This window comes from Gorilla gorilla, chromosome 1 (assembly GCF_029281585.2).
Source record: "Gorilla gorilla gorilla isolate KB3781 chromosome 1, NHGRI_mGorGor1-v2.1_pri, whole genome shotgun sequence".
In the NCBI taxonomy this organism is placed as follows: Eukaryota; Metazoa; Chordata; class Mammalia; order Primates; family Hominidae; genus Gorilla; species Gorilla gorilla.
The window spans coordinates 66,501,317-66,524,311 of record NC_073224.2 but is presented as its reverse complement, the minus strand read 5'-3'; the positions used below and the strand labels follow the sequence as shown (position 1 = coordinate 66,524,311).

Sequence of the window (22,995 nt, the reverse complement as noted above, 5' to 3'; positions counted from 1 at the left end):
AGTGCCCACTATTTTATTTCAAGTAAATACTTCTATCAAAAATTTTCAATTTCTCCTCTGAAATTCCATATTTAATATTACTCTTCTGAAATATTTATTTAAACATCTTATTGCTTATGATTAAAAACTTAAAACTTTTTATTATAGCCGTTTGAAGTTTCAGCATTATCACATATTTCTGAATTCCTTAAGCATATCAAAAGCTTCTGTCCTAAATAATAGGACAACTAATACCTGTGCACAAACTAGCTAAAGTTTTATACTGAGCCCGTCATATTCTTACATTTGTCACCCAATTAAACAAGCACCCGAGAGAACTGATAAAGCGCAGCACACTAAAACTCAACAGACTCAAGCATAATTAGAAAGACAGAAGTGGATTTCTTGTTTCAACTGGCCACTATAGAAACTGTTCTGTCATTTCTTTTCTTTTTTTTTTTTTTCAGAAAAATAAATTGGCTTTGCTCACAAAAAAGTTAATACAAATCCAAATTCTTTAGCAACTTATTATCAGTAAAAGTCAGCAGTAATATGACATTAAAAGAACAAATCTAATTATATAGGAGAAAGAAGAAACATATAGTGTGCACGAATTACAAATAATTATTAAAATTCTAAGTGCCAGGGGAAAAAAACAATAAACTGGCCCAAACTCTCTGCAATATTATAATCATATTATGCAGTGCTGCCCACTCCCCCAGTTTTCTTTAACTGAAACATCATCAGCTATGTTAAGATAATTATTTATCTTAAAAAATAACAAAAATGGAAAGGACAAGAAGTTTAGTGATTTTATTTTCTTTTTTTATTAAACTTTAAGTTTTAGGGTACATGTGCACAACGTGCAGGTTTGTTACATATGTATACATGTGCCATGTTGGTGTGCTGCACCCATTAACTCGTCATTTACATTAGGTATATCTCCTAATGCTATCCCTCCCCCCTCCCCCCACCCCACAACAGGCCCCAGTGTGTGATGTTCCCCTTCCTGTGTCCATGCGTTCTCATTGTTCAGTTCCCACCTATGAGTGAGAACATGCGGTGTTTGGTTTTTTGTCCTTGAGATAGTTTGCTGAGAATGATGGTTTCCAGCTTCATCCATGTCCCTACGAAGGACATGAACTCATCATTTTTTATGGCTGCATAGTATTTCATGGTGTATATGTGCCACATTTTCTTAATCCAGTCTATCATTGTTCGACATTTAGGTTGGTTCCAAGTTTTTGCTATTGTGAATAGTGCCGCAATAAACATACGTGTGCATGTGTCTTTATAGCAGCATGTTTTATAATCCTTGGGTATATACCCAGTAATGGGATTTTTAAAGTATGTATTTGTTGGAAAAACATTTTAAAAATAATTTAAAATCCAATGTGAAATATAACTGCAATTTTTGTGTTCCTCTTCTTTCTATAACTTTTCCACTATATCTTCATCTCCTTACATCATTACCTTCTTGACTATTTCCTCTAGAGACCAGAATCCCCGAGGAACGTTGTACCTTCATGTTACCTCTGGGACTTCATGAAGCTTTAATTGGCATCAAGGGTTTCTTAGATTGCAGCCAATCCACTAACAATTTGCTCTGGGGTCATTCATGGTTATAAAACCCCAGGTCTATGAATTTTGGGTCTCTAGAAGTTGTCTTTAACCATACAACCAGGTGATTGTTAGCTCACTTAACACTAAAATGCACCAAGTTAGAAAAAAAAATCAAAAAGGAGAAAAATGATTCCTCACTGGGTAAATATTTCAATTTATGTGTTTTACATTTTTCTATGGAACAGACTACAAACTAAAATTACTATTCATTCAAATTTAATTTACTTAATATTATTGAGGGAAAAACTTTTGATAATATATTGAGAATTTGGCTTTCTGCCATGAACTAAACGAAACCTGATGAAATGTAGGAGCTGTTATTTTAGCTGTTTTATGTGGCTTGCCTCCTTTTCCTACATTAATTTAATTTTACTTATTGATGTAACTGTTGTGCCTTCTACCAGCAGCCCTTTTCATCACTCTCTAAAACTGGTTACAAATCTATTATCAGTGAAGAAACCAGATAAGCAACCTAGGTAGATTTGTTCCTGAGTAGTTTCTAAATGAAAAATTACAGGAATCTCGCACATCTAAAAGAATGAAAATTACGAAGTCTCTTTATATTACTCAGGCACCTTCTCCACTTGCCTTTTTGTGTTCTGACATATTAAATATAGTTTAAGCTATGAAGAATAACTTGAAAATTTTTAAAAATTATATATTTCAAGTTACAAATAACCATATCATACATAATCCTATTGTTATGCTAAATTTTCTAGCACAGAGCATGAAGCAATTCGGTTACCAGAAAAAAACACACCATAGATTTAAAACTGGTTTATATTTTCAGGTTTGTCACTTACTAGCTGTGTAACTAGAAGTATGAAGCTCCTGAGCCTCAGGAGTATTCTCCCCAGATATAAACGTTAAAATAATTTACCTGCAATACCTGGGGAATGAACTTATCTTTACAAATATGCATTTTTGTTTTAGAAAAAGGAAGCAGACTCCAAAGTGTAATTTTTTCATTAGTCAACTTTATGGTAACAATGTGCCAGTATTCCTAGCTATCAGAAATGATGCATTTTGTCTATGCTGATGGATGAATAACTGCACAGAAGAATTGCATTTCACAGATATTGGTACTTATTGGATTTTTGAAAATATACAATAAATTATAGTTAAGCATATTCACCCTATAGTGCTGCAGAATGCCAGAACTCATCTATCCTATCTAGCTGTAACTTCACATCCCTTAACAAATCTATCCCCATCTTCCACTCTCCCCTATATTTCCCATACTTCTCACCCTCTAATACCCACAATTCTACTCTCTAGCTCTCTACTTTCAGGAATTCCTTTTTTCTTTTCCTCCCACATGTGAGTGAAAGCATGTAGTATTTACCTTTCTGTGCCTGACATCCTGCTTAACATGATCTCCTCCAAGCTATTCCATGTTGGTGTGACATGATTCTACGGATTTTTAAAAAATAAATTACCTACTTACATTTCCAATACACATTTCCAATATATTTCAAGGTCACAGACCGTTGGGTTCTTACATTTATGGGTACTCCCTAGACACTCTATCTTGGACAAAGTTTGAACTTTGTCATTTGTACCTTGAGCCACATGAGAATAAAACAAAAGTAGCTCAATCCATCTGATTCAGCAAATGCTATGGAGATCTCAGTGTCCCCTCTTTGCATGGTTTCTTTTTTATTCTGGTTTCAGAATATCCTTCCTATCAACTTATGAATACACAGAAGAATTCTTTTATTTTTAATCCATAATTTTAGTTATTTTAGTGGGAAATCTGTGTCACCTCTTGCTATTAGATTCGTGCAAACGTAATTGCGGTTTTTGCCATTACTTTTAATGGCAAAAAAGTACCTTTGCTTTTACTTTCCTCTGTTTTTTTTAAATTCATTGTATTGATTTAGTCAAGTTGCTATTTATTTTTTATTATAATTTAATTTAATCTTATTGCACATCTGCCTTTCATTAATAATTTTCTCCCCTTTGCCAATGCTAATAATTGAAAATTATTATTCGGATAAAATATGAAAATTATATTTCACCAAAAAACTCTATTCCATAATGTGCCACCTGACCATTAAGATACTATCATCTTAATTTTTCATTCTTTCATTCTCCTATCTCTACTCTCCACCTACCCAGGGTACTTTCAGAATTTTTGTATTTCTATTCTCCCCTCCTTTCAAAAATGTTTCAGGAAAAGACTTTTTTATGTTTGTCTATTTTTTTCTGATTGCATAGTTCTAAACTAGGATATCAATTTTTTTTTGCATTATGTCACATTTGTTATTATTTAAAACATAGTACATATATTCAGAGTCTGTGAGTTTATATGGAGATTTGAACTCTATGACTATATTTATATACATTCAAACACACACACACACACACTCATACACTCACAAACACCTCTATATATTGTATTGCATATTACATCCTAAATTAAGTTTTCTCATATTTTTCTTTCCTTTCATCTTATGGTTATGAGACAGACTTTCTGTTCATTTTTATTTGTAACAATTCTCCATTAAATAATATATTATTCTCAAAAGCAAATTATTTGAGACTATAGTTCTCAAATTTTCAAGAATTTTCCCTATCAGCTATATTTCTTTAGAGGCTTATAGTGATTTTTCTAAAAGATATTGCTTTTTGTGGGATGCCTCAGAGTATGTGTTGCTATTTTTTTTTTCTTTATTTGCTCATTTGGACTCCAGTTCAACTGCAAGAATATTAGAATACTTCATTGGTAGCAACCCTGAGAGTACTGGAAGACTACTAGAGAAAACCATGCCACACAGCTGTAGCTTAAATAGAACAGCAGTAGCCTATTAGTTCTCAAATAAAAATCATGTCACGTTCATTTATGTAAGCCTATTCCCCAGCAGCCCTATGCACAGCACAGACACTGAATAAACCTTCACCAAATATGCAAATAAATTTGGTAAATTGTAGACCTCCAGACACATTTACCCTTATATGGAGTACTAAATATTTTTATTATTTCTAGCAATTACAGGATCACTTACTATGTATACATTTTGCTTTAATTTCTAATATTATTAATTTAGGTAAGAGCAATTAAATGTTTTCACTAATCTTATTAAAACAAAAAAATTAAGAGATTTTTCAAATGTAAAAAATAGCAACTGATTTCTGTTATAAGCATCAAGAAAAGTAAAATGTGTTAACTTAAGCAAAAATAGTTATGTATTATGTCAAAAATATGATAATTTTACAATTTCCAGCTTTACGTCATCATTTTCAATGGAAAGGATTCCATTTGGTTTTCAAACTTTAACCTACACCAAATGTGAACGCGTTTGAGAATTTGAACTGAATTGTTTAAGCCATTTTTGAGTTACGTGAAGGTGAGAGTACATTTTTCATGCACCTAGTTAAAGCAGGCCCCAAACTTTTCTACTGATGCAAGTCACAAAAGACTAATGATATATATTATATAGTCGACAGGATTATTAAATTTCTTACCAAAACCTCTAAATTTAAAAGGAAAAAATCATTTTTAAGATGACAAAATTTCCATTTATGAGTCCAAGAATTGCTAATAGAAGATTGTAGTTTAAAAGAAAAGAAAATACAATTAAGGTCAACTCAGATTTCTGTCTAAATTAGATAGAAAATGGATATAGGACAAATATCAAATTAGTGTAGCATTTCAGGGCAGAAATGTTATGAAGTTAATGCACTTTAAAATGTAAAAGTAATTTAACCTCAACCTTTTATAATCCACCTAGAGGGAAAAGCAGAAGCTGAAATAGAAATTCTATGCCAAGCACATCCTCTAGTGAGTTTTGATCACTTAAAACTTGAGCTCCTCTTAGGCAGCATAATGGGTAAAATATCCATTATGAAGTGACATAAAATAAATTTGGAATTATATATCACATCACTAATTATTTCTTAAACCTAGCTAAGTTTTATTTAATTCCCTGAGCAAAAAGTGTTCAAATTTAAGACGGAGAAATAATATATTAAATGTTTAGAATGTTAAGGGGGAAAATATGATGTCTTTTTTAACTTGATATTTGTCAATGGCATGTCATATTTTTAAACTCATTTTTACTTCAGCTTGCTGTGGTACTTTTGGGTCTCTATTCACTTCCTTTCCAGTTACCACCAACTTGATAAGCCTGTCCTTTATGTCAGTCAAATCAGTGATGAAATGGTTGAATAGGATGGGGTCAGGGGTATTGCATCATTCATTTATAGAGATCATTACCTGTCAGCATTATATGTAATAGGAAATAAGAGACTCTCCAAGTACTGAGCAGCTCTGTAGTACGGTTTAAGATAGTATCGTAAGAATTTAGCTTGGAACAGTATGAAGGCTGCATTTGCATGATACGCAATGTTCCCCTTGACATATGGGAAGCAGAACCTTAGAATGTTCTACAAACCTCTTTTCCAACCACCATCCAGTGATTATGGGTGGAAATACATAAATTCACCAGATAACTTAACCTGTATCTCAGGTTCAGTACATTTTCATAAGTTTTAATACAGGATTCTTGCATTGTATCGTGGTTTTAATAAGGAATATGCCCTTAACTTGGCATGGTGGCTTACACAAGTAATACCAACAATTTGGGTGGTGAAGATGAGAGGATCTCTTGAGGCCAGGAGTTTGATACCAGGCTGGAAAACACACTGATACCCCATCTCTATAAACTAATAATAATAACAACAACAATAATAATAAAATTTTAAAAAGTGAAACACCCTTAATTTGGTTCCCTTTTTAGCAATTGGTTTCTTTTGGAAAGGGTAAGAGGATTTTGAAATTTCTACTCCCTAACCAAGTTATTTTTCTGTGTTAGAGCTTATTCCTGAGTCCTATGTATTTGCTTGAACTTGTACTTATAACTATGAGCATAATTTTTAAAAATAACATTTATAAAGCACTTAATATGTGCCAGGTACTGTTCTAAGCACCTTAAAAATATTAACTCTTCCTATTTTCCTGACAACCTTATGATGTAAGTGCTATTATTATCTTTCTTTTACAGATTATTAAACTGATACATAGAGATGACAGTTAATTGAGCAAAATGACACAATCAATACGTAGTGAGATTGGGACACCAACCTAGGGCCATGTAGCTCTAGAATTAGAGCTCTTCATTTCTCTTCTCTTTGGCCTATTTCCGATATCACATGCCATGCTGAACCAAGGGGTATGTACAAATTGTGTAGAGAAATGGGAAATAAGGAGATACTTCTGTCAAACACTTAACTCTCTGCCTAGGAATGCGATAAAAGAAATTGAGGAAAAGCATGTATATCTAATAATGACTATGTAACATCTACTGACAGGTAGATAAATCAATTTCAGAACAATATGGGAGGAGTAGAATGCAAAGATTTTTTTGCATTTCACTTAATGTGATATTTAACAATACTCTTTAACAACAACAACCAAAAAAACATAAAAAGAGATGGCTCATAAACCATGCTCATACATTTCAAAACCAACAAATAGTTTCCTTATTTACCAGAGATCTTATCAAATGTAGGCAAACTAATCCAGTTTTTCTCTTTATTCAGACACTGATGATTAATAAAAAGACGATTTTGAAAACATTGAGTTCTTATTCATTCAATAGATGAGAGAACACAAGTCTCTCTACTAAAGATTTGTCAGATACACTGTAACACAGATTTAATCAAAAGTCACTTTGTATATAGTTTGTAAAGATATTTTTTTCCTTCTAAGCACCTTTATTACTGGCAGCTGATATTTCACAAATTCACCAAAATGCATTCAACAAATATTTGTTGAGTGTCAGCATGTACAATGCTGCTGTGTTCCATGCTCAGTTCTGTGAGCATTTCAAAATGAGAGAGATTCTGCCAAAGAGCTTTACCAATTAGTTACACTGAGGGATTTCCTAGTTTAGCTGTGCTGTGATCTTGATGCACTGGAGACCGTGATGTAGAATATACAGAATTATTATAAAAATAGATAGCAACTGTGTGTTGTTAAAAATAAGGTATTTCCAAAAGAGAGTATTGAGTTTTCTTTCTGCTTATTGAAAGAGCTATTACTCCACTACACTGAAGCAGAAGAAATATGAGGATATAGAAAGATTAAGGCCTATTGGGGATTCCTGTGAAACTTTTCAAAGCTGTTTCAGCATACATGCTAAAGTTGTTACCACTTAACTAATTTTAGCAATCTGGAACACTGGGATTGCTGCAGTTTCCGATTGCCACAACATCATCAATTCTGCTCATGCTGAGTTAGGTTCATTTAATTTCAATTAGCATTTATTGAGCTCCTATCTTATACTGAGCTCTGATTGGAGAGATGAGAGAATAAACTACTTCTGTAATAAAATAAGTGCTCGATAACATTATGTTGCATAGCACTTTCAGATGCTAGTTTATTATTATTGTTATTATTATACTTTAACTTCTAGGGTACATGTGCACAACATGCAGGTTTGTTACTTAGGTATACATGTGCCATCTTGGTTTGCTGCAGCCATTAACTCGTCATTTACATTAGGTATTTCTCTTAATGCTATCCCTCCCCCTGTCCCACACCCCATGACAGACCCCAGGGTGTGATGTTCCCCGCCCTTTGTCCAAGTGTTCTCATTGTTCAGTTACCACCTATGAGAACATACGGTGTTTGGTTTTCTGTCCTTGTGACAGTTTGCTCAGAATGATGGTTTCCAGCTGGATCCACGTCCCTGCAAAGGACATGAACTCATCCTTTTTTATGGCTGCATAGTATTCCATGGTGTATATGTGCCACATTTTCTTAATCCAGTCTATCATTGATGGACATTTGTGTTGTTGGTTCCAAGTCTTTGCTATCGTGAATAGGGCCTCAATAAACACACGTGTGGATGTGTCTTATAGTAGCATGATTTAAAATTCTTTGGGTATATACCCAGTAATGGGATCACTGGCTCAAATGGTATTTCTAGTTCTGGATCCTTGAGCAATCACCACACTGTCTTTCACAATGGTTGAACTAGTTTACACTCCCATCAACAGTGTAAAAGCATTCCTATTTCTCCACATCCTCTCTAGCATCTGTTGTTTCCTGACTTTTTAATGATTGCCATTATAACTGGTATGAGATGGTATCTCAATGTGGTTTTCATTTGCGTTTCTCTGATGACCAGTGGTGATGAGCATTTTTTCATGTGTCTGTTGGCTGCATAAATGTCTTATTTTGAGAAGTGTCTGTTCATATCCTTGGCCCACTTTTTGATGGGGTTGTTTGCTTTTTTTCTTGCAAATTTGTTTAAATTCTTTGTGGATTCTGGATATTAGCCCTTTGTCAGATGGGTAGATTGCAAAAATTTTCTCCCATTCTGCAGGTTGTCTGTTTAGTCTGATAGTAGTTTCTTTGGCCTTGCAGAAGTTCTTTAGTTTAATTTGTGTATTTTGGCTTTTGTTGCCATTGCTTTTGGTGTTTTAGTCATGAAGTCCTTGCCCATGCCTATGTCCTGAATGGTATTGCTTAGGTTTTCTTCTAGGGTTTCTATGGTTTTAGGTCTAACATTTAAGTCTTCAATTCATCTTGAATTAATTTTTGTATAAGGTGTAAGGAAGGGATCCAGTTTCATCTTTCTACATATGGCTAGCCAGTTTTCCCAGCACCATTTATTAAATATGGAATCCTTTCCCCATTTCTTGTTTTTGTCAGGTTTGTCAAGGATCAGATGGTTTTAGATGTGTGGTGTTATTTCTGAGGCCTCTGTTCTGTTCCATTGGTATATATATCTGATTTAGTACCAGTACCATGCTGTTTTGGTTACTGCAGACTTGTGGTATAGTTTGAAGTCAGGTAGCATGATGCCTCCAGCTTTGTTCTTTTTGCTTAGGATTGTCTTGGCAATGCAGGCTCTCTTTTAATTCCATATGAACTTTAAAATAGTTTTTTTTTTTTCCAACTCTGTGAATAAAGTCATTTGTAGATTGATGGGGATGGCATTGCATCTATAAATTACCTTGGGCAGTATGGCCATTTTCACGATATTGATTCTTCCTATCCACGAGCATGGAATGTTCTTCCATTGGTTTGTGTCCTCTTTTATTTCGTTGAGCAGTGGTTTGTAGTTCTCCTTGAAGAGGTCCTTCACATCCCTTGTAAGTTGGATTCCTAGGTATTTTATTCTCTTTTTAGCAATTGCGAATAGGAGTTCACTCATGATTTGGCTTTCTGTTTGTCTGTTATTGGTGTATAGGAATGCTTGTGATTTTTGTACATTGATTTTGTATCCTGAGACTTTGCTGAAGTTGCTTATCAGCTTAAGGAAATTTTGGGCTGAGACAACGGGGTTTTCTAAATATACAGTCATGTCTTCAGCAACAGGGACAATTTGACTTCCTCTTTTCCTAATTTAATACCATTTATTTATTTCTCTTGCCTGATTGCCCTGGCCAGAATTTCCAACACTAAGTTGAATAGGAGCAGTGAGAGAGGGCATCTCTGTCTTGTGCCTATTTTCAAAGGGAATGCTTCCAGTTTTTGCCCAGTCAGTATGATATTGGCTGAGTTTGCCATAAATAACTCTTATTATTTTGAGATACATTCCATCAATACTCAGTTTATTGAGAGTTTTTAGCATGAAGCGCTGTTGAATTTTGTCAAAGGCCTTTTCTGCATCAATTGAGATAATCATGTGGTTTTTTTTCATTGGTTCTGTTTATGTGATGGATTACGGTTATTGATTTGCATATGTTGAACCAGCCTTGCATCCCAGGGTGAAGCTGACTTGATTATAGTGGATAAGCTTTTTGATGTGCTGCTGGATTCGGTTTGCCAGTATTTCGTTGAGGATTTTCACATTGATGTTCATCAGGGATATTGGTCTAAAATTCTCTTTTTTTGTTGTTGTTGTGTCTCTGTCAGGCTTTGGTATCAGGATGATGCTGGCCTCATGAAATGAGTTAGGGAGGATTCCCTCTTTTTCTATTGATTGGAATGGTTTCAGAAGGAATGGTACCAGCTCTTCTTTGTACCCCTGGTATAATCTGGCTGGGAATCCATCTGGTCCTCGACTGTTTTTGGTTGATAGGCAATTCATTATTGTCTCAATTTCAGAGCCTGTTATTGGTCTATTCAGAGATTCAACTTCTTCCTGGTTTAGTCTTGGGAGGGTGTAGGTGTCCAGGAATTTGTCCATTTCTTCTAGATTTTCTAGTTTATTTGTGTAGAGGTGTTTATAGTATTCTCAGATGGTAGTTTGTCTTCCTGTGGGATTAGTGGTGATATCCCTTTTGTCATTTTTTATTGCATTTATTTTATTCTTCTCTTTTCTTCTTTATTAGTCTTGCTAGTGAGCTATCAATTTTGTCAGTCTTTTAAAAAAACCAGCTCCTGTATTGATTGATTTTTTGAAGGGTTTTTTTGTGTCTCTCTCTCCTTCAGTTCTGCTCTGATCTTAGTTATTTCTTGTCTTCTTCTAGCTTTTGAATGTGCTTGCTCTTGCTTCTCTAGTTCTTTTAATTGTGGATTTTAGATCTTTCCTGCTTTCTCTTGTGAGTATTTAGTGCTATAAGTTTCCCTCTACGCACTACTTTAAATGTGTCCCAGAGATTCTGGTATGTTGTGCCTTTGTTCTCATTGGTTTCAAAGAACATCTTTATTTCTGCTTTCATTTTGTCATTTACCCAGCAGTCATTCAGGAGCCAGTTGTTCAGTTTCCATGTAGTTGTGTGGTTTTGAGTGAGTTTCTTAATCCTGAGTTCTAATTTGATTGCACTGTGGTCTGAGAGACAGTTTGTTGTGATTTCTGTTCTTTTCCATTTGCTGAGGAGTTGTTTACTTCCAACTCTGTGGTCAACTTTGGAATAAGTGCGATGTGGTGCTGAGAAGAATGTATATTCTGTTGATTTGCGGCGGAGAGTTCTCTAGATGTCGATTAGGTCTGTTTTATCAGAGACTAGGATTGCAACCCCTGCTTTTTTTTGCTTTCCATTTCCTTGGTAGATCTTCCTCCATCCCTTTATTTTGAGCCTATGTGTCTCTGCACATGAGATGGGTCTCCTGAATACAGCACACTGATAGGTCTTGACTCTTTATCCAATTTGCCAGTCTGTGTTTTTAATTGGGGCATTTAGCCCATTTATATTTAAGGTTAATATTGTTATGTGTGAATTTGATCTTTTCATTATGATGTTAGCTGGTTATTTTGCCCGTTAGTTGATGCAGTTTCTTCCTAGCATCGATGGTCTTTACAATTTGGCATGTTTTTGCAGTGGCTGGTACCAGTTGTTCCATTCCATGTTTAGTGCTTCCTTCAGGAACTCTTGTAAGGCAGGCCTGGTGGTGACAAAATCTCTCACCATTTGCTTGTCTGTAAATGATTTTATTTCTCCTTAAATTATGAAGCTTAGTTTGAGCTGGATATGAAATTTTGGGTTGAAAACTCTTTTCTTTAAGAATGTTGACTACTGGTCCCCACTGTTTTCTGGCTTGTAGAGTTTCTGCAGGTAGAACTTCTGTTAGTCTGACGGGCTACCCTTTGTGGGTAACCCGACCTTTCTCTCTGGCTGCCCTTAATATTTTTCCCTTCATTTCAACCTTGGTGAATCTGACAATTATGTGTCTTGTGGTTGCTCTTCTAGAGGAGTATCTTTGTGGTGTTCTCTGTATTACCTGAATTTGAATGTTGGCCTGACTTGCTAGGTTGGGGAAGTTCTCCTGGATGATATCCTGAAGAGTGTTTTCCAACTTGGTTCCATTCTCCTGTCAGTTTCACGTACACCAATCAAACGTAGATTTAGTCTTTTCACATATTCCCATATTTCTTGGAGGCTTTGTCCATTTCTTTTTACTCTTTTTTCTCTAAACTTCTCTTGCTTTATTTCATTAATTTTATCTTCAATCATTGATACCCTTTCTTCCACTTGATCAAATTGGCTAGTGAAGCTTGTGCATGTGTCATGTAGTTCTCGTGCCATGGTTTTCAGCTCCATTGGGTCATTTAAGGTCTTCTCTACACTGTTTATTCTAGTTAGACATTTGTCTAATCTTTTTTCAAATTTTTTAGCTTCCTTGCGATGGGTTCGAACATCCTCCTTTAGCTGGGAGATGTTTGTTATTACTGACCTTCTGAAGCCTACTTCAGAGTTATTCTCCATCCAGCTTTGTTCTGTTGCTGGTGAGGAGCTGCGATCTTTTGGAGAAGAAGAGGTGCTCTGGTTTTCAGAGCTTTACAGCTTTTCTGCTCTGGTTTCTCCCCATCTTTCTAGTTTTATCTACCTTTGGTCTTTGATGTTGGTAACCTACAGATGGGGTTTTGGTGTGGATTTCCTTTTTGGTGATATTGATGCTATTCCTTTCTGCTTGTTAGTTTTCCTTCTAACAGTCAGATCCCTCAGCTGCAGGTCTGTTGGGGTTTGCTCGGAGGTCCACTCCAGACCCTGTTTGCCTGGGTATCACCAGTGGAGGCTGCAGAGCAGCAAATATTGCTGCCTGTTCCTTTCTCTGGAAGCTTCGTGCCAGAGGGGCACCCACCTGTATGAGGTCTCAGTTGGCCTCTACTGGGAGGTGTCTCTCAGTTAGGCTACATGGGGGTCAGGGACCCACTTGAGGAGGCAATCTGTCCGTTCTCTGAGCTCAAACACCGTGCTGGGAGAACCACTGCTATTTTCAGAGCTGTCAGACAGAGACGTTTAAGTCTGCAGAAGTTTCTGCTGCCTTTTGTTCAGCTATGCCCTGCCCCCAGAGGTGGAGTCTACAGAGGCAGCAGGCCATGCTGAACTGTGGTGGGCTCTGCCCAGTTCAAGCTTCCCCAGCTGCTTTGTTCAACTACTCAAGCCTCAGCAATGACAGACGCCCCTCCCCCTGCCAGGCTGCTGCCTTGCAGGTCAATCTCAGTCTGCTGCCCTAGCAGTGAGCAAGGCTCCGTGGGCATGGGACCTCACTGAGCCAGGCACGGGATATAATCTGGTGTGTCATTTGCTAAGACCGTACCTGGAAAAACGGGAGACTTCCACCCAAATACTGCACTAGTTATTGTTTTAAGAGCTTTTCAAATATTAACTCATTGGAAAAATAAAAAAAAACAAAACAGAGAAAATTCAATGAAACTAAAAGCTCTTTCTTGGAAAAGATCAACAAAGTTGAAAAAAAAGTTTACCTTGATTGATCAAGATAAAAAGAGAAAACTCATGTAACTAAAAGTAAGGAAACTAGAAATAACTAAAAATCAGGAATAAATTAGGGATATTACTACTGGCCTTACAGAAACACAAAGAATATTAAAGAAATACTATGAACAATTGCATGCCAACAAATTGTATAATTTCAATGAAATGGAAACATTTCTAGGAAGACAGAGACTTTCTTAAGTGATGACCTTGATTTCCTTTATCACATAGAATATGAAGGTCATTGCTCAGGTTTAGAAGGGCCAAGCCTGGATAGAGTTGGTGAGGAGAGTGATAAATGTTTGGAGGAGCCATGTAGCCACAAGATAAAGCTGAACAAGGGCTAGGCATAGTGGTTCAAGCCTGTAATCTTAGCACTTGGGGTGGCCAAAGTTGGAGGATCTCTTAAGCCCCTTAAGTTCTTGAAACTGAACTCAAGAAGAAATACACAGTATGAATAAACCTAGTGAAGAGATTGAACTAATAACCAAAATCTACCTACAAAGAAAAGTTCACATCTAGATGGTTTCACCACTAAATTCAACCAAAAAGTCAAGGAAGAATTAATACCAATTCTTCATAAACTCTTTCACAAAATAGAAGTGGAAGGGATATTTCCCGATTCCTTTTATGAGGCCAGTATTACCGCCTACCAAAACCAGACAGATGTATCTCAGGAAAATATAGTCCAATATCCACTTTGAATATAGGCATACCAATCCTCAGCAAACTACTGGCAAACTAGATCTAGCCACATATAAAAGAAATATACACATTGACCAGATGAGATTTAGCCCAAAGAATGCAAAGTTTATGCAACATCCTAAAATCAACTAATGTAATAAATCATGTAAATAGAATTAAAAAATAAAAATTACATGCTTAATAGACATAAAATGTATTTGACAAAATCAACACATTTTCATGTAAAAAACACTCACCAAGCTATGAATTAAAAAGAACTTCCTCCATGTATTAAACAGCATGTATGAAAAACCCACAGATAACATCCTACATAATAATGAGAGAAGGAATACTTTCTTCCTAAGAGCAGGACAAAGGAAGAATTTCCATTCTCACCACCAGGAGAATTAGGCAAAAAATAAATAAATAAATAAATAAATAAATAAATAAATAAATAAATAAAATGCAATACAGACTGGACAAGAAGAAGTACAATTGTCTCTGTTTGCAGATAACATTATCTAATAGAAAGTCTCAAAGAAGGCCAGGCATGGTAGCTCACACCTGCAATCCCAGCACTTTGGGAGGCTGAGGCGGGTGAAACACCTGAGGTCAGGAGTTCAAGACCAGCTTGACCAATATGTGAAACCCGGTCTCTACTTAAAATACAAAAATTAGCCAGGCGTGGTGGCAGGCACCTTAGTCCCAGCTACTTGGGAGGCTGAGATAGGAGAACTGCTTGAGCCTGGGAGTCAGAGGTTGCAGTTAGCCAACATTGAGCCACTGCACTCCAGCCTGGGCAACAGAGTGAGACTCCATCTCAAAAGAAATTGGAAAAAAAAACAAAAACAAAAACAAACAAACAAAAAAAAACAAGAAGCAACTTAAGAACTAAAAAAAAAAAAAAAAGAAAGAAAAAGAAAAGGAAAGCAAAAACAGAGTGGTTACCAGGATGGGAGAGGTGGTAGAGGGAGGTCATGAGGTCATGACAAGGTATTAGGTCTATGAGCACAAAGTTGCAGTTATATAGGATGAATAAATGTAGAGATCCAATGTATGACATGAAGATTATAGTTAAAAATATTGTATCGCCTAGTGGAAATTTGCAAAGAGAATAGATTCTAGCTGCTCTCACCACAAAGAAAAAAAGTATGTAAGATGAAAAGATGATTGGTATGGTAATTTGCTTGGCTGTAGTAACCATTTCACTATGTTTAAATACATTAAAACACTATGTTGTACACCCTAAATATATACAATCAAAAAGAGTACCAAATATGAATCTTTCCTATAAATGCAAAATATAAAATGTGCAACAATTATGAATGGTTCATATGCATATTTTCTTGGGTATTCTTAAAGTAAGTTTTAAAAACATATATATATATATATAGAGAGAGAGAGAGAGAGAGGTAAAATTAAAAATAAATATATTATCATTTTACTGATCTTACCCCCAAATAACAAATAATTTACTTATCAAAACTGCTTCTTGGAAAAGTATTGTCATGTTTAATTTCATAAATAGCTTTAAAATTTTAATGTAATGTATTTTATAATTTCAGAAATGTAAATTTAGAGTTAGCTCTAGTGCCTTTTCAACATCACCTGCAACACTCTTAAGTTAACTATGCAGCAGTAAAAACTCATTTCAAGATGGATTTTTTTAAGCTGAAATACTGACCTTCAAGTTAATTGTAATATATTGTTTCTACTTATTCCTAGGTTTGCTGCTCAAAACTTTCCAAACACTATAATTTTGAAAGCTATCTGGTTGTCTTTTCTACATTTCAAGAACACAAGAAACACAGTAACATATCAGTAATTATTTTTGAAAATAATTACTTTTAAAACTTTTTAGTAGAGTCCTATTATAAAAACTTAATTTTACTCAGTGCTTTATTTCTAAAAATTAAAATAACAAGAAAATTCTCTTTGAAAATATGTGTGACATAATATATCAGGTGATAGATTAAATATCTTTTCAAAATACACAATGTATTGTGTTTTTCTCATCACCATCAATTATATAGCATTAACGTTTATTAGACTATTTAAAAATAAAAATATGTTAGTATAATTTTTTGAATAACTTAAGTCAATTGAATTGAGTCTTGGTAGAAAATAATGACCAACTCTAGACATTACACTTCACATTTTATTGGACTACAAATAATACTGTGAAATAAAATTTGATATAATCACTATTAATTGCAAGAGTATAGCAATTAATTAAGCTATGGATGTTTGTGTCAGTGATTTTTATTTACACATTAATTAATAAAGTATAGTCCACATTTATATTCATAATTATAAAAGACAAAACAAACATATTGCTTTATTCCACTTTCTAGAAACTGGCTCATAGTTAAATTGCTTAACTCTTGTGATTTGTAAGAATTAGCGTGATAAAAGCTGGCATGCTTTTGTGGATCTAATTATATTTTTGCTGTTACCTGATAACAGTTCTATTTACTTTATGTTTTTACCAATTATCTGTCTCCTAAATTCTGTAAATCACAGAACAACTTCATTCAATATTTGCTCTAGAAATTAAATACCTACTATATGTCACTTAAAACACAACTTACATTACCAAATCAAAGAAGTTGTGAATCTTGTTATCCTTAGTTTGACAATTTAAAGCATACAAGCAATGCATTGAACCTTTAGGTATTTAGTAAAGGAATTAAGATCTTGGTTTCAGAGACTACAAGAGCACTTTACATCGAATTGTTTATTCAACTAGAAAATATTTCAGTAGTTGAATACCCTTGGATCCAGCCTACTGAAGTCCCCTCACACATCTACTCAGTTCCTCATATTTACTTCTAAGCACTTGCAATCTTAGTCATACTTATAAATGAAGAGGGACACCTTTTACCTGTGCAGGGACACATTTGATAAGTAATAAAAGATACTCTCCATACAAAATTGCACAGACACATCAGTAGTCATGTAACTCAGAGCTGTCGACTTCCTGCAGTGCACATGATCATGGGTTTCTGGCTCCACTCTTGCTTGAACACAGCACACAAGCACAATGCCCTTCCCTGGAACCTTCATAATAACCCTGAGTGCAGCTAACCTTGGCCTGGAAAATCATCAGCTACTTAAAATTACAGCTGCCTCAGAAGGAAATTCCCCTGAGGTCTAAATTAAACCCTGAAAGGTGTAATTGCTCTCCACTCTTTCCCATTCCCCGCTACCTCACCACCTCACGCTTGCACTCCCTGTGAATTTCCTGTATTCTTGGCTATGTTGTTACCAGCTGGTGCTTATCTTATTTCCTTTTTTCCTTAGTTACAGCACAAGATGGGTACTTCTGTTCACAATGATATAGACCCTGTATCATTCCCACTGTTTGCTGTTTCCTCCACCTAGTATAAACATATATACACATATATACATATATATGTGTATATATATACATATATACATATATGTGTATACATATACACATATATGCATATATACACATATATATGTATATACATATACACATATATACATATATATGTATATACATATACACATATATACGTATATATGTGTATATATATACGTATATACGTATATATGTGTATATACACGTATATATGTATATATGTGTATATATACATATATACGTATATATGTGTATATATACATATATATGTATATATGTGTATATATATATGTATATATAGACATATATATGTGTATATATATGTCTATATATACATATATATGTGTATATATATGTCTATATATACACATATATATGTGTATATATATGTCTATATATACACATATATATGTGTATATATATGTCTATATATACATATATATGTGTATATATACATATATGTGTATATATATACATATATGTGTATATATACATACATACATATATATGTATATATGTGTATATGTATATATTTCCTTTTTTGTGCCACATATTTCTCCTGTGGGAGAAGAGAAGTATATGCAAATACCCATTATGTTTTGACGTGAAATGTGCCTGTATATTTCTTACTTAGAGTATAAAAACTGTTGTATAATTTCACAGACACACTTGGTGCTGAACAGCAACAACCAAAATCAATAGCTATATAATAAAATCATTTACAACAATGATTTCTTCTATTAGAAAATACAGTTTGACCAAAGTTTCTGTTTAAATCCTTGAAATTGATTTCTGGAAAAGTTTAGTTTTCCTCAGCAACCAGAAGCTAAGTTTCTCTAACAACATCTTACAAAATTTTTAAATTAACTGAAACATCTGCATTCATGCTGGCTACATTTTTATCTGTACAGCATAAATATTATTTATATACTTGTTACTCAATATAACATTAGTCCTAGAGTCAGAAGCCAACTAACTATATTGCATGATTTGTATCTACTGAAGTCTGTTTCCCAACATCATCTACTAGCAACATTAGGATTTTGTCATATTGTTTAAGTAACCCTTAAGCTAAAGGTATTTCCACATCACCTTTAATTTTCTCCAGTACATCCCGAACAAAAAGATATACTTGGAGCAATCTTCCGAGCATTCTAACCCATTTATGGGTTTAAGTTGAAGTAGTACCTTTTTTTTTTTTTTTTTTTTTGAAACAGAGTCTCGCTCTGTCACCCAGGCTGGAGTGCAGTGCTGTGATCTCTGCTCACTGCAAGCTCTGCCTCCCAGGTTCATGCCATTCTCCTTCCTCAGCCTCCCAGTAGCTGGGACTACAGGTTCCCGCCACCACACCCAGCTAATTTTTTGAATTTTTAGGAGAGAGGGTTTCACTGTGTTAGCCAGCATGGTCTCGATCTCCCAACCTCAAGTGATCCACCCGCCTCGGCCTCCCAAAGTGCTGGGATAACAGGCCTGAGCCACCGTGCCAGGCCTAAGTAACTTTTCAACTGACACAACAATGAACACACATTAATTTTAGTTTCATAAGGTAATACAACGTTACATTTAATCATTCCTTTTTGTATTGACTATGAAAGGTTAGATTTGAAACACTCCAAAATGCTCTCTCTATATTATTTTGTTATGGTTAACTTTGGCTAGGATCATACTCTTCTGACTCTGTTAATTTTACAATGGCCATTTGACAAATGGAATTACATTGACCTAATTTGCCAGAGAATATGTCTAAAACTTATTGTTTAGGAGACAACAATTTCTCCTCTCTTGTCTCTCAATCTCTTTCTCTCATTCATTTTCTTTTTTTCTTTTGAAAATCGGAACTAAATTATTCTCCTCTTTTCTCAGTTTTGATAAAGTCAACCTTAGTGTATTCAAAGTCAAATGACTTTAGTGAACACATAATATTAATCCACCAATTCTAGATTATGTTATATTTTGCCTCCTAGAAACCCATATAACCATACACCTGTACATCTTAATATATCTTAAAAACATTGAGGGGTCATTTTCTATGAAGCAGGACTTCTTAAAAATATTTTGTGCCATGGACGACTTTAAGCCTGATAAAGCCTCTCTTCTCAGAATAGTATTTTTAAATGGGTAAAATAAATTAAGGAGAATTATAAAAGAAATTGATGTTATTAAAACAAATTTGTATTCATGTTTATTTTGTGAGGGAGTCTGTGTACCCCAAGATAAATTCATACAATTCAAATATACTTTAATTACATTTAACCATGAAAAATCTTGACCTACTTATCAAGTAAATATTATATTGAAATACATACAATTTCATCTTAAATATATTACATAACTGAAAGCAAGAAAATTGTAAATATATTTTTATAAAATAATTGTTTAAATTCATGGAATAAGCAAATACATAAAAATGCCTTTTGGATATAGAGGAAACAAACAATGGAAGGTGATAATTTTAGCGTAAACTCATTCTTACCTTTATGGCAGTGGATGCAATTTGAATGTGGTGAAGTCTCCGAAGGGTGCTGTCCCTGTCAATGAAATAAGAAGCGGCTAGCTGATGTAGCGTCTCCAGAGTGACCGAAGAGCTATTGGTGCTGGAATCACTTCCTTCAGCTCGTTTGCTCAACTTCCGCTTGTCCACAAAAATTGTGAGTGACTCCTCTCCTGCATTAATAATATTTCAAATTATTCAATTTTCCACTTAAAATCTTTTTTTTTTTAACTTATCTGCAGGTGGAAAGGTCTAGCTTATGGATATAGTAAAACAAAGGAGTGATATATGCCAAAAGGGCAAGGGGTTTTATTTTTGGTCACCGATATTTCTCAAGTACCACAAAAAGTGCCTGGGATATTGGTCACTTTAAACACGTAGTTACTGAATGTCAGATATTTAGCTTTTGCAGAACAGTTTCTCCAGATTTTATTGACTTTCTAACATAGTTTAGCATAACACTCATATGGTCCAAAATAAAATTAATTTATGGAAAACAAACAAGTGAGGGGCATAAAACGAAACTGTATTTTACTCAGGGCCCGGCGCGGTGGCTCACGCCTGTAATCCCAGCACTATGGAAGGCCGAGGCGGGCGGATCATGAGGGCAGGAGATCGGGACTATCCTGGCTAACACGGTGAAACCCCGTCTCTACTAAATATATATATATATAAATTAGCCGGGCGTGGTGGCGGGCGCCAGTAGTTCCAGCTACTCCGGAGGCTGTGGCAGAAGAATGGCGTGAACCCGGGAGGCGGAGCTTGCAGTGAGCGGAGATCATGCCACTGCACTCCAGCCTGGGCGACAGAGCGAGATTCCGTCTCAAAAATAAATAAATAAATAAATAAATAAATAAATAAATACAAAGAAAGAAATTGTAGTTACTCAGAAATTTTTACCATAGAATAGAATATCAAAATGGAAACATGACAAAGCACTAGTTTTCATCTGCACCTTTAAAATTCAGATAAAGCATGTGTATGCATATACAGGTATGTATACATATGTAATAAATTCAGAATTTCCATGCATAGGATATATTAAAACATTGTGTGTTAATACACTGTGTGAAAAACACTGAAATCTATGTAGGATTTAGGTAGTAGCAATTGGTTCTCAAACGTAAAACGTAAAGTATATTACAATTAAACTGAACTTTTCAATGTCCAAAAGACAAAAATCCATGTCATTGAAGTTAGACATTAAGAACTTGTGATCCTCCGACAAACATATTATTGGATACTCATCTAGCACATAATTGTCAAACTTGCTGTTTTCATTCTTTCAGGAACCCTTTTGTTTGGGTAGTATTGTGCCCATTTATAAACTAATAAGTCACTTTTATGAAAAGGCAAATAAGTTTGTCTAATAGAATAGTTTGCATTTCCTCTCTTTCTTACAATAATATCGATTTTAAAATGGCATAGCCCAGGTGACAATCCAATCTTAAGTAAGAGCTCTTACATGTCTACCAGAGATCAGTTCAGCTTCTCTCAGAAATAGATTTCAACAAATATTATTTCTAAAACTCACATTTCTTGTTGGTATTTGGACCCCAACATGCATATTAGAAATCAGTTAGAGGAAGGAGAATAGTTTAAGAAAAAATATATATCTCAAGAATAAATAGGTGGGTCAAATCATCAACAATATTAGGTAATGTAAATGAAAAACAGCTTTGGAGTAGAGCCAGCTAAAAGAGAAAAAGAATACATACATAAATGCTATAAAATAAACAAACAAAAAATCCCCTACAATCATTCTCTCCAAGAAAAAGATCAACAGGTGAGGAAATTTCAGGAAGTGCATCTCAAAATGACCAAGGAATCAGAAAAACTCATCCACGTGATAAGTCGTGAGAGTGCTAAAACATACAAATACCCTGTAGATAGATGCAGAAAGAACTCCAGTGGTATGGTGGTCTAAGTAAGTACTCACAGTGTGGTTCTGTGAATTATGCAAGAGACATGTCTAAATAAGGAAAATTAAAAATAAAATGACAGAGACATCTTGGTAAATGTAAATTAAAAATAAAGCTAATAATCTTGATATTAGAGAATTTAGGTGAAAAATTGTTAAATGAGAAAAAATAGCAATGTAGTGCTAGTAACAGAAACTTGCAACATTGCTGTAACAGCAACACTTTTCATAAAGCACAAGATACAGGAGCAATAGACATACACTGCTAATATTATGAGACTTCAACACATATTTCTTTCTAGGTACAAAGGGGATAAAAGTAATGATAGAAATATATACAACCTCAAAATAAGGTAGACCTTATCAATAAATCGTAAACCTTATGTTAAGAATAGTGCAAATAAAACATACTTTCAATAATACACAGAACATTTACAAACGGTGACCATGTATTTTGTTACAAAGAAACCTTTAGTAAATTCCATAAATTTGTAAGAATATAGTATGACTCACTGATGGCAATTAAAAACCTAAAAGTTAACAGAAAATTTAAAAAGATATTACTATTACATGTGAAAATTCCCTATTGTATAATATTTGAATGATAGGCTAACTTAAGGCAAAATTACAAATTTTAAGGGAAAATGTTATACATCAGAATTTAAGGAACACAGCTAAAGCACTGCTGAGAGAAATATCCATAACATACATGAGTTAACTACATGATTCTAAAATCAAAGAAAAATGATAAAAAAGCTTATATCCAATAAAAATAAATACAAAGGTAAAAGC

The 22,995-nt window shown here is 34.5% G+C and overlaps 1 protein-coding gene across 6 annotated transcripts in view; it reads right to left on the bottom strand.

Annotated features, from left to right (window-relative positions):
• BRINP3 (BMP/retinoic acid inducible neural specific 3) overlaps positions 1-22,995 on the bottom strand; it is a 390,799-nt gene that overhangs the window by 151,188 nt on the left and 216,616 nt on the right. For all 6 annotated transcript variants that reach the window (XM_019028084.3, XM_055378107.2, XM_055378100.2 and 3 more), the window contains one exon: positions 20,265-20,455. In XM_019028084.3, the coding sequence (XP_018883629.1) occupies positions 20,265-20,455 (191 nt within the window). The remainder of the gene's footprint in view (positions 1-20,264; positions 20,456-22,995) is intronic.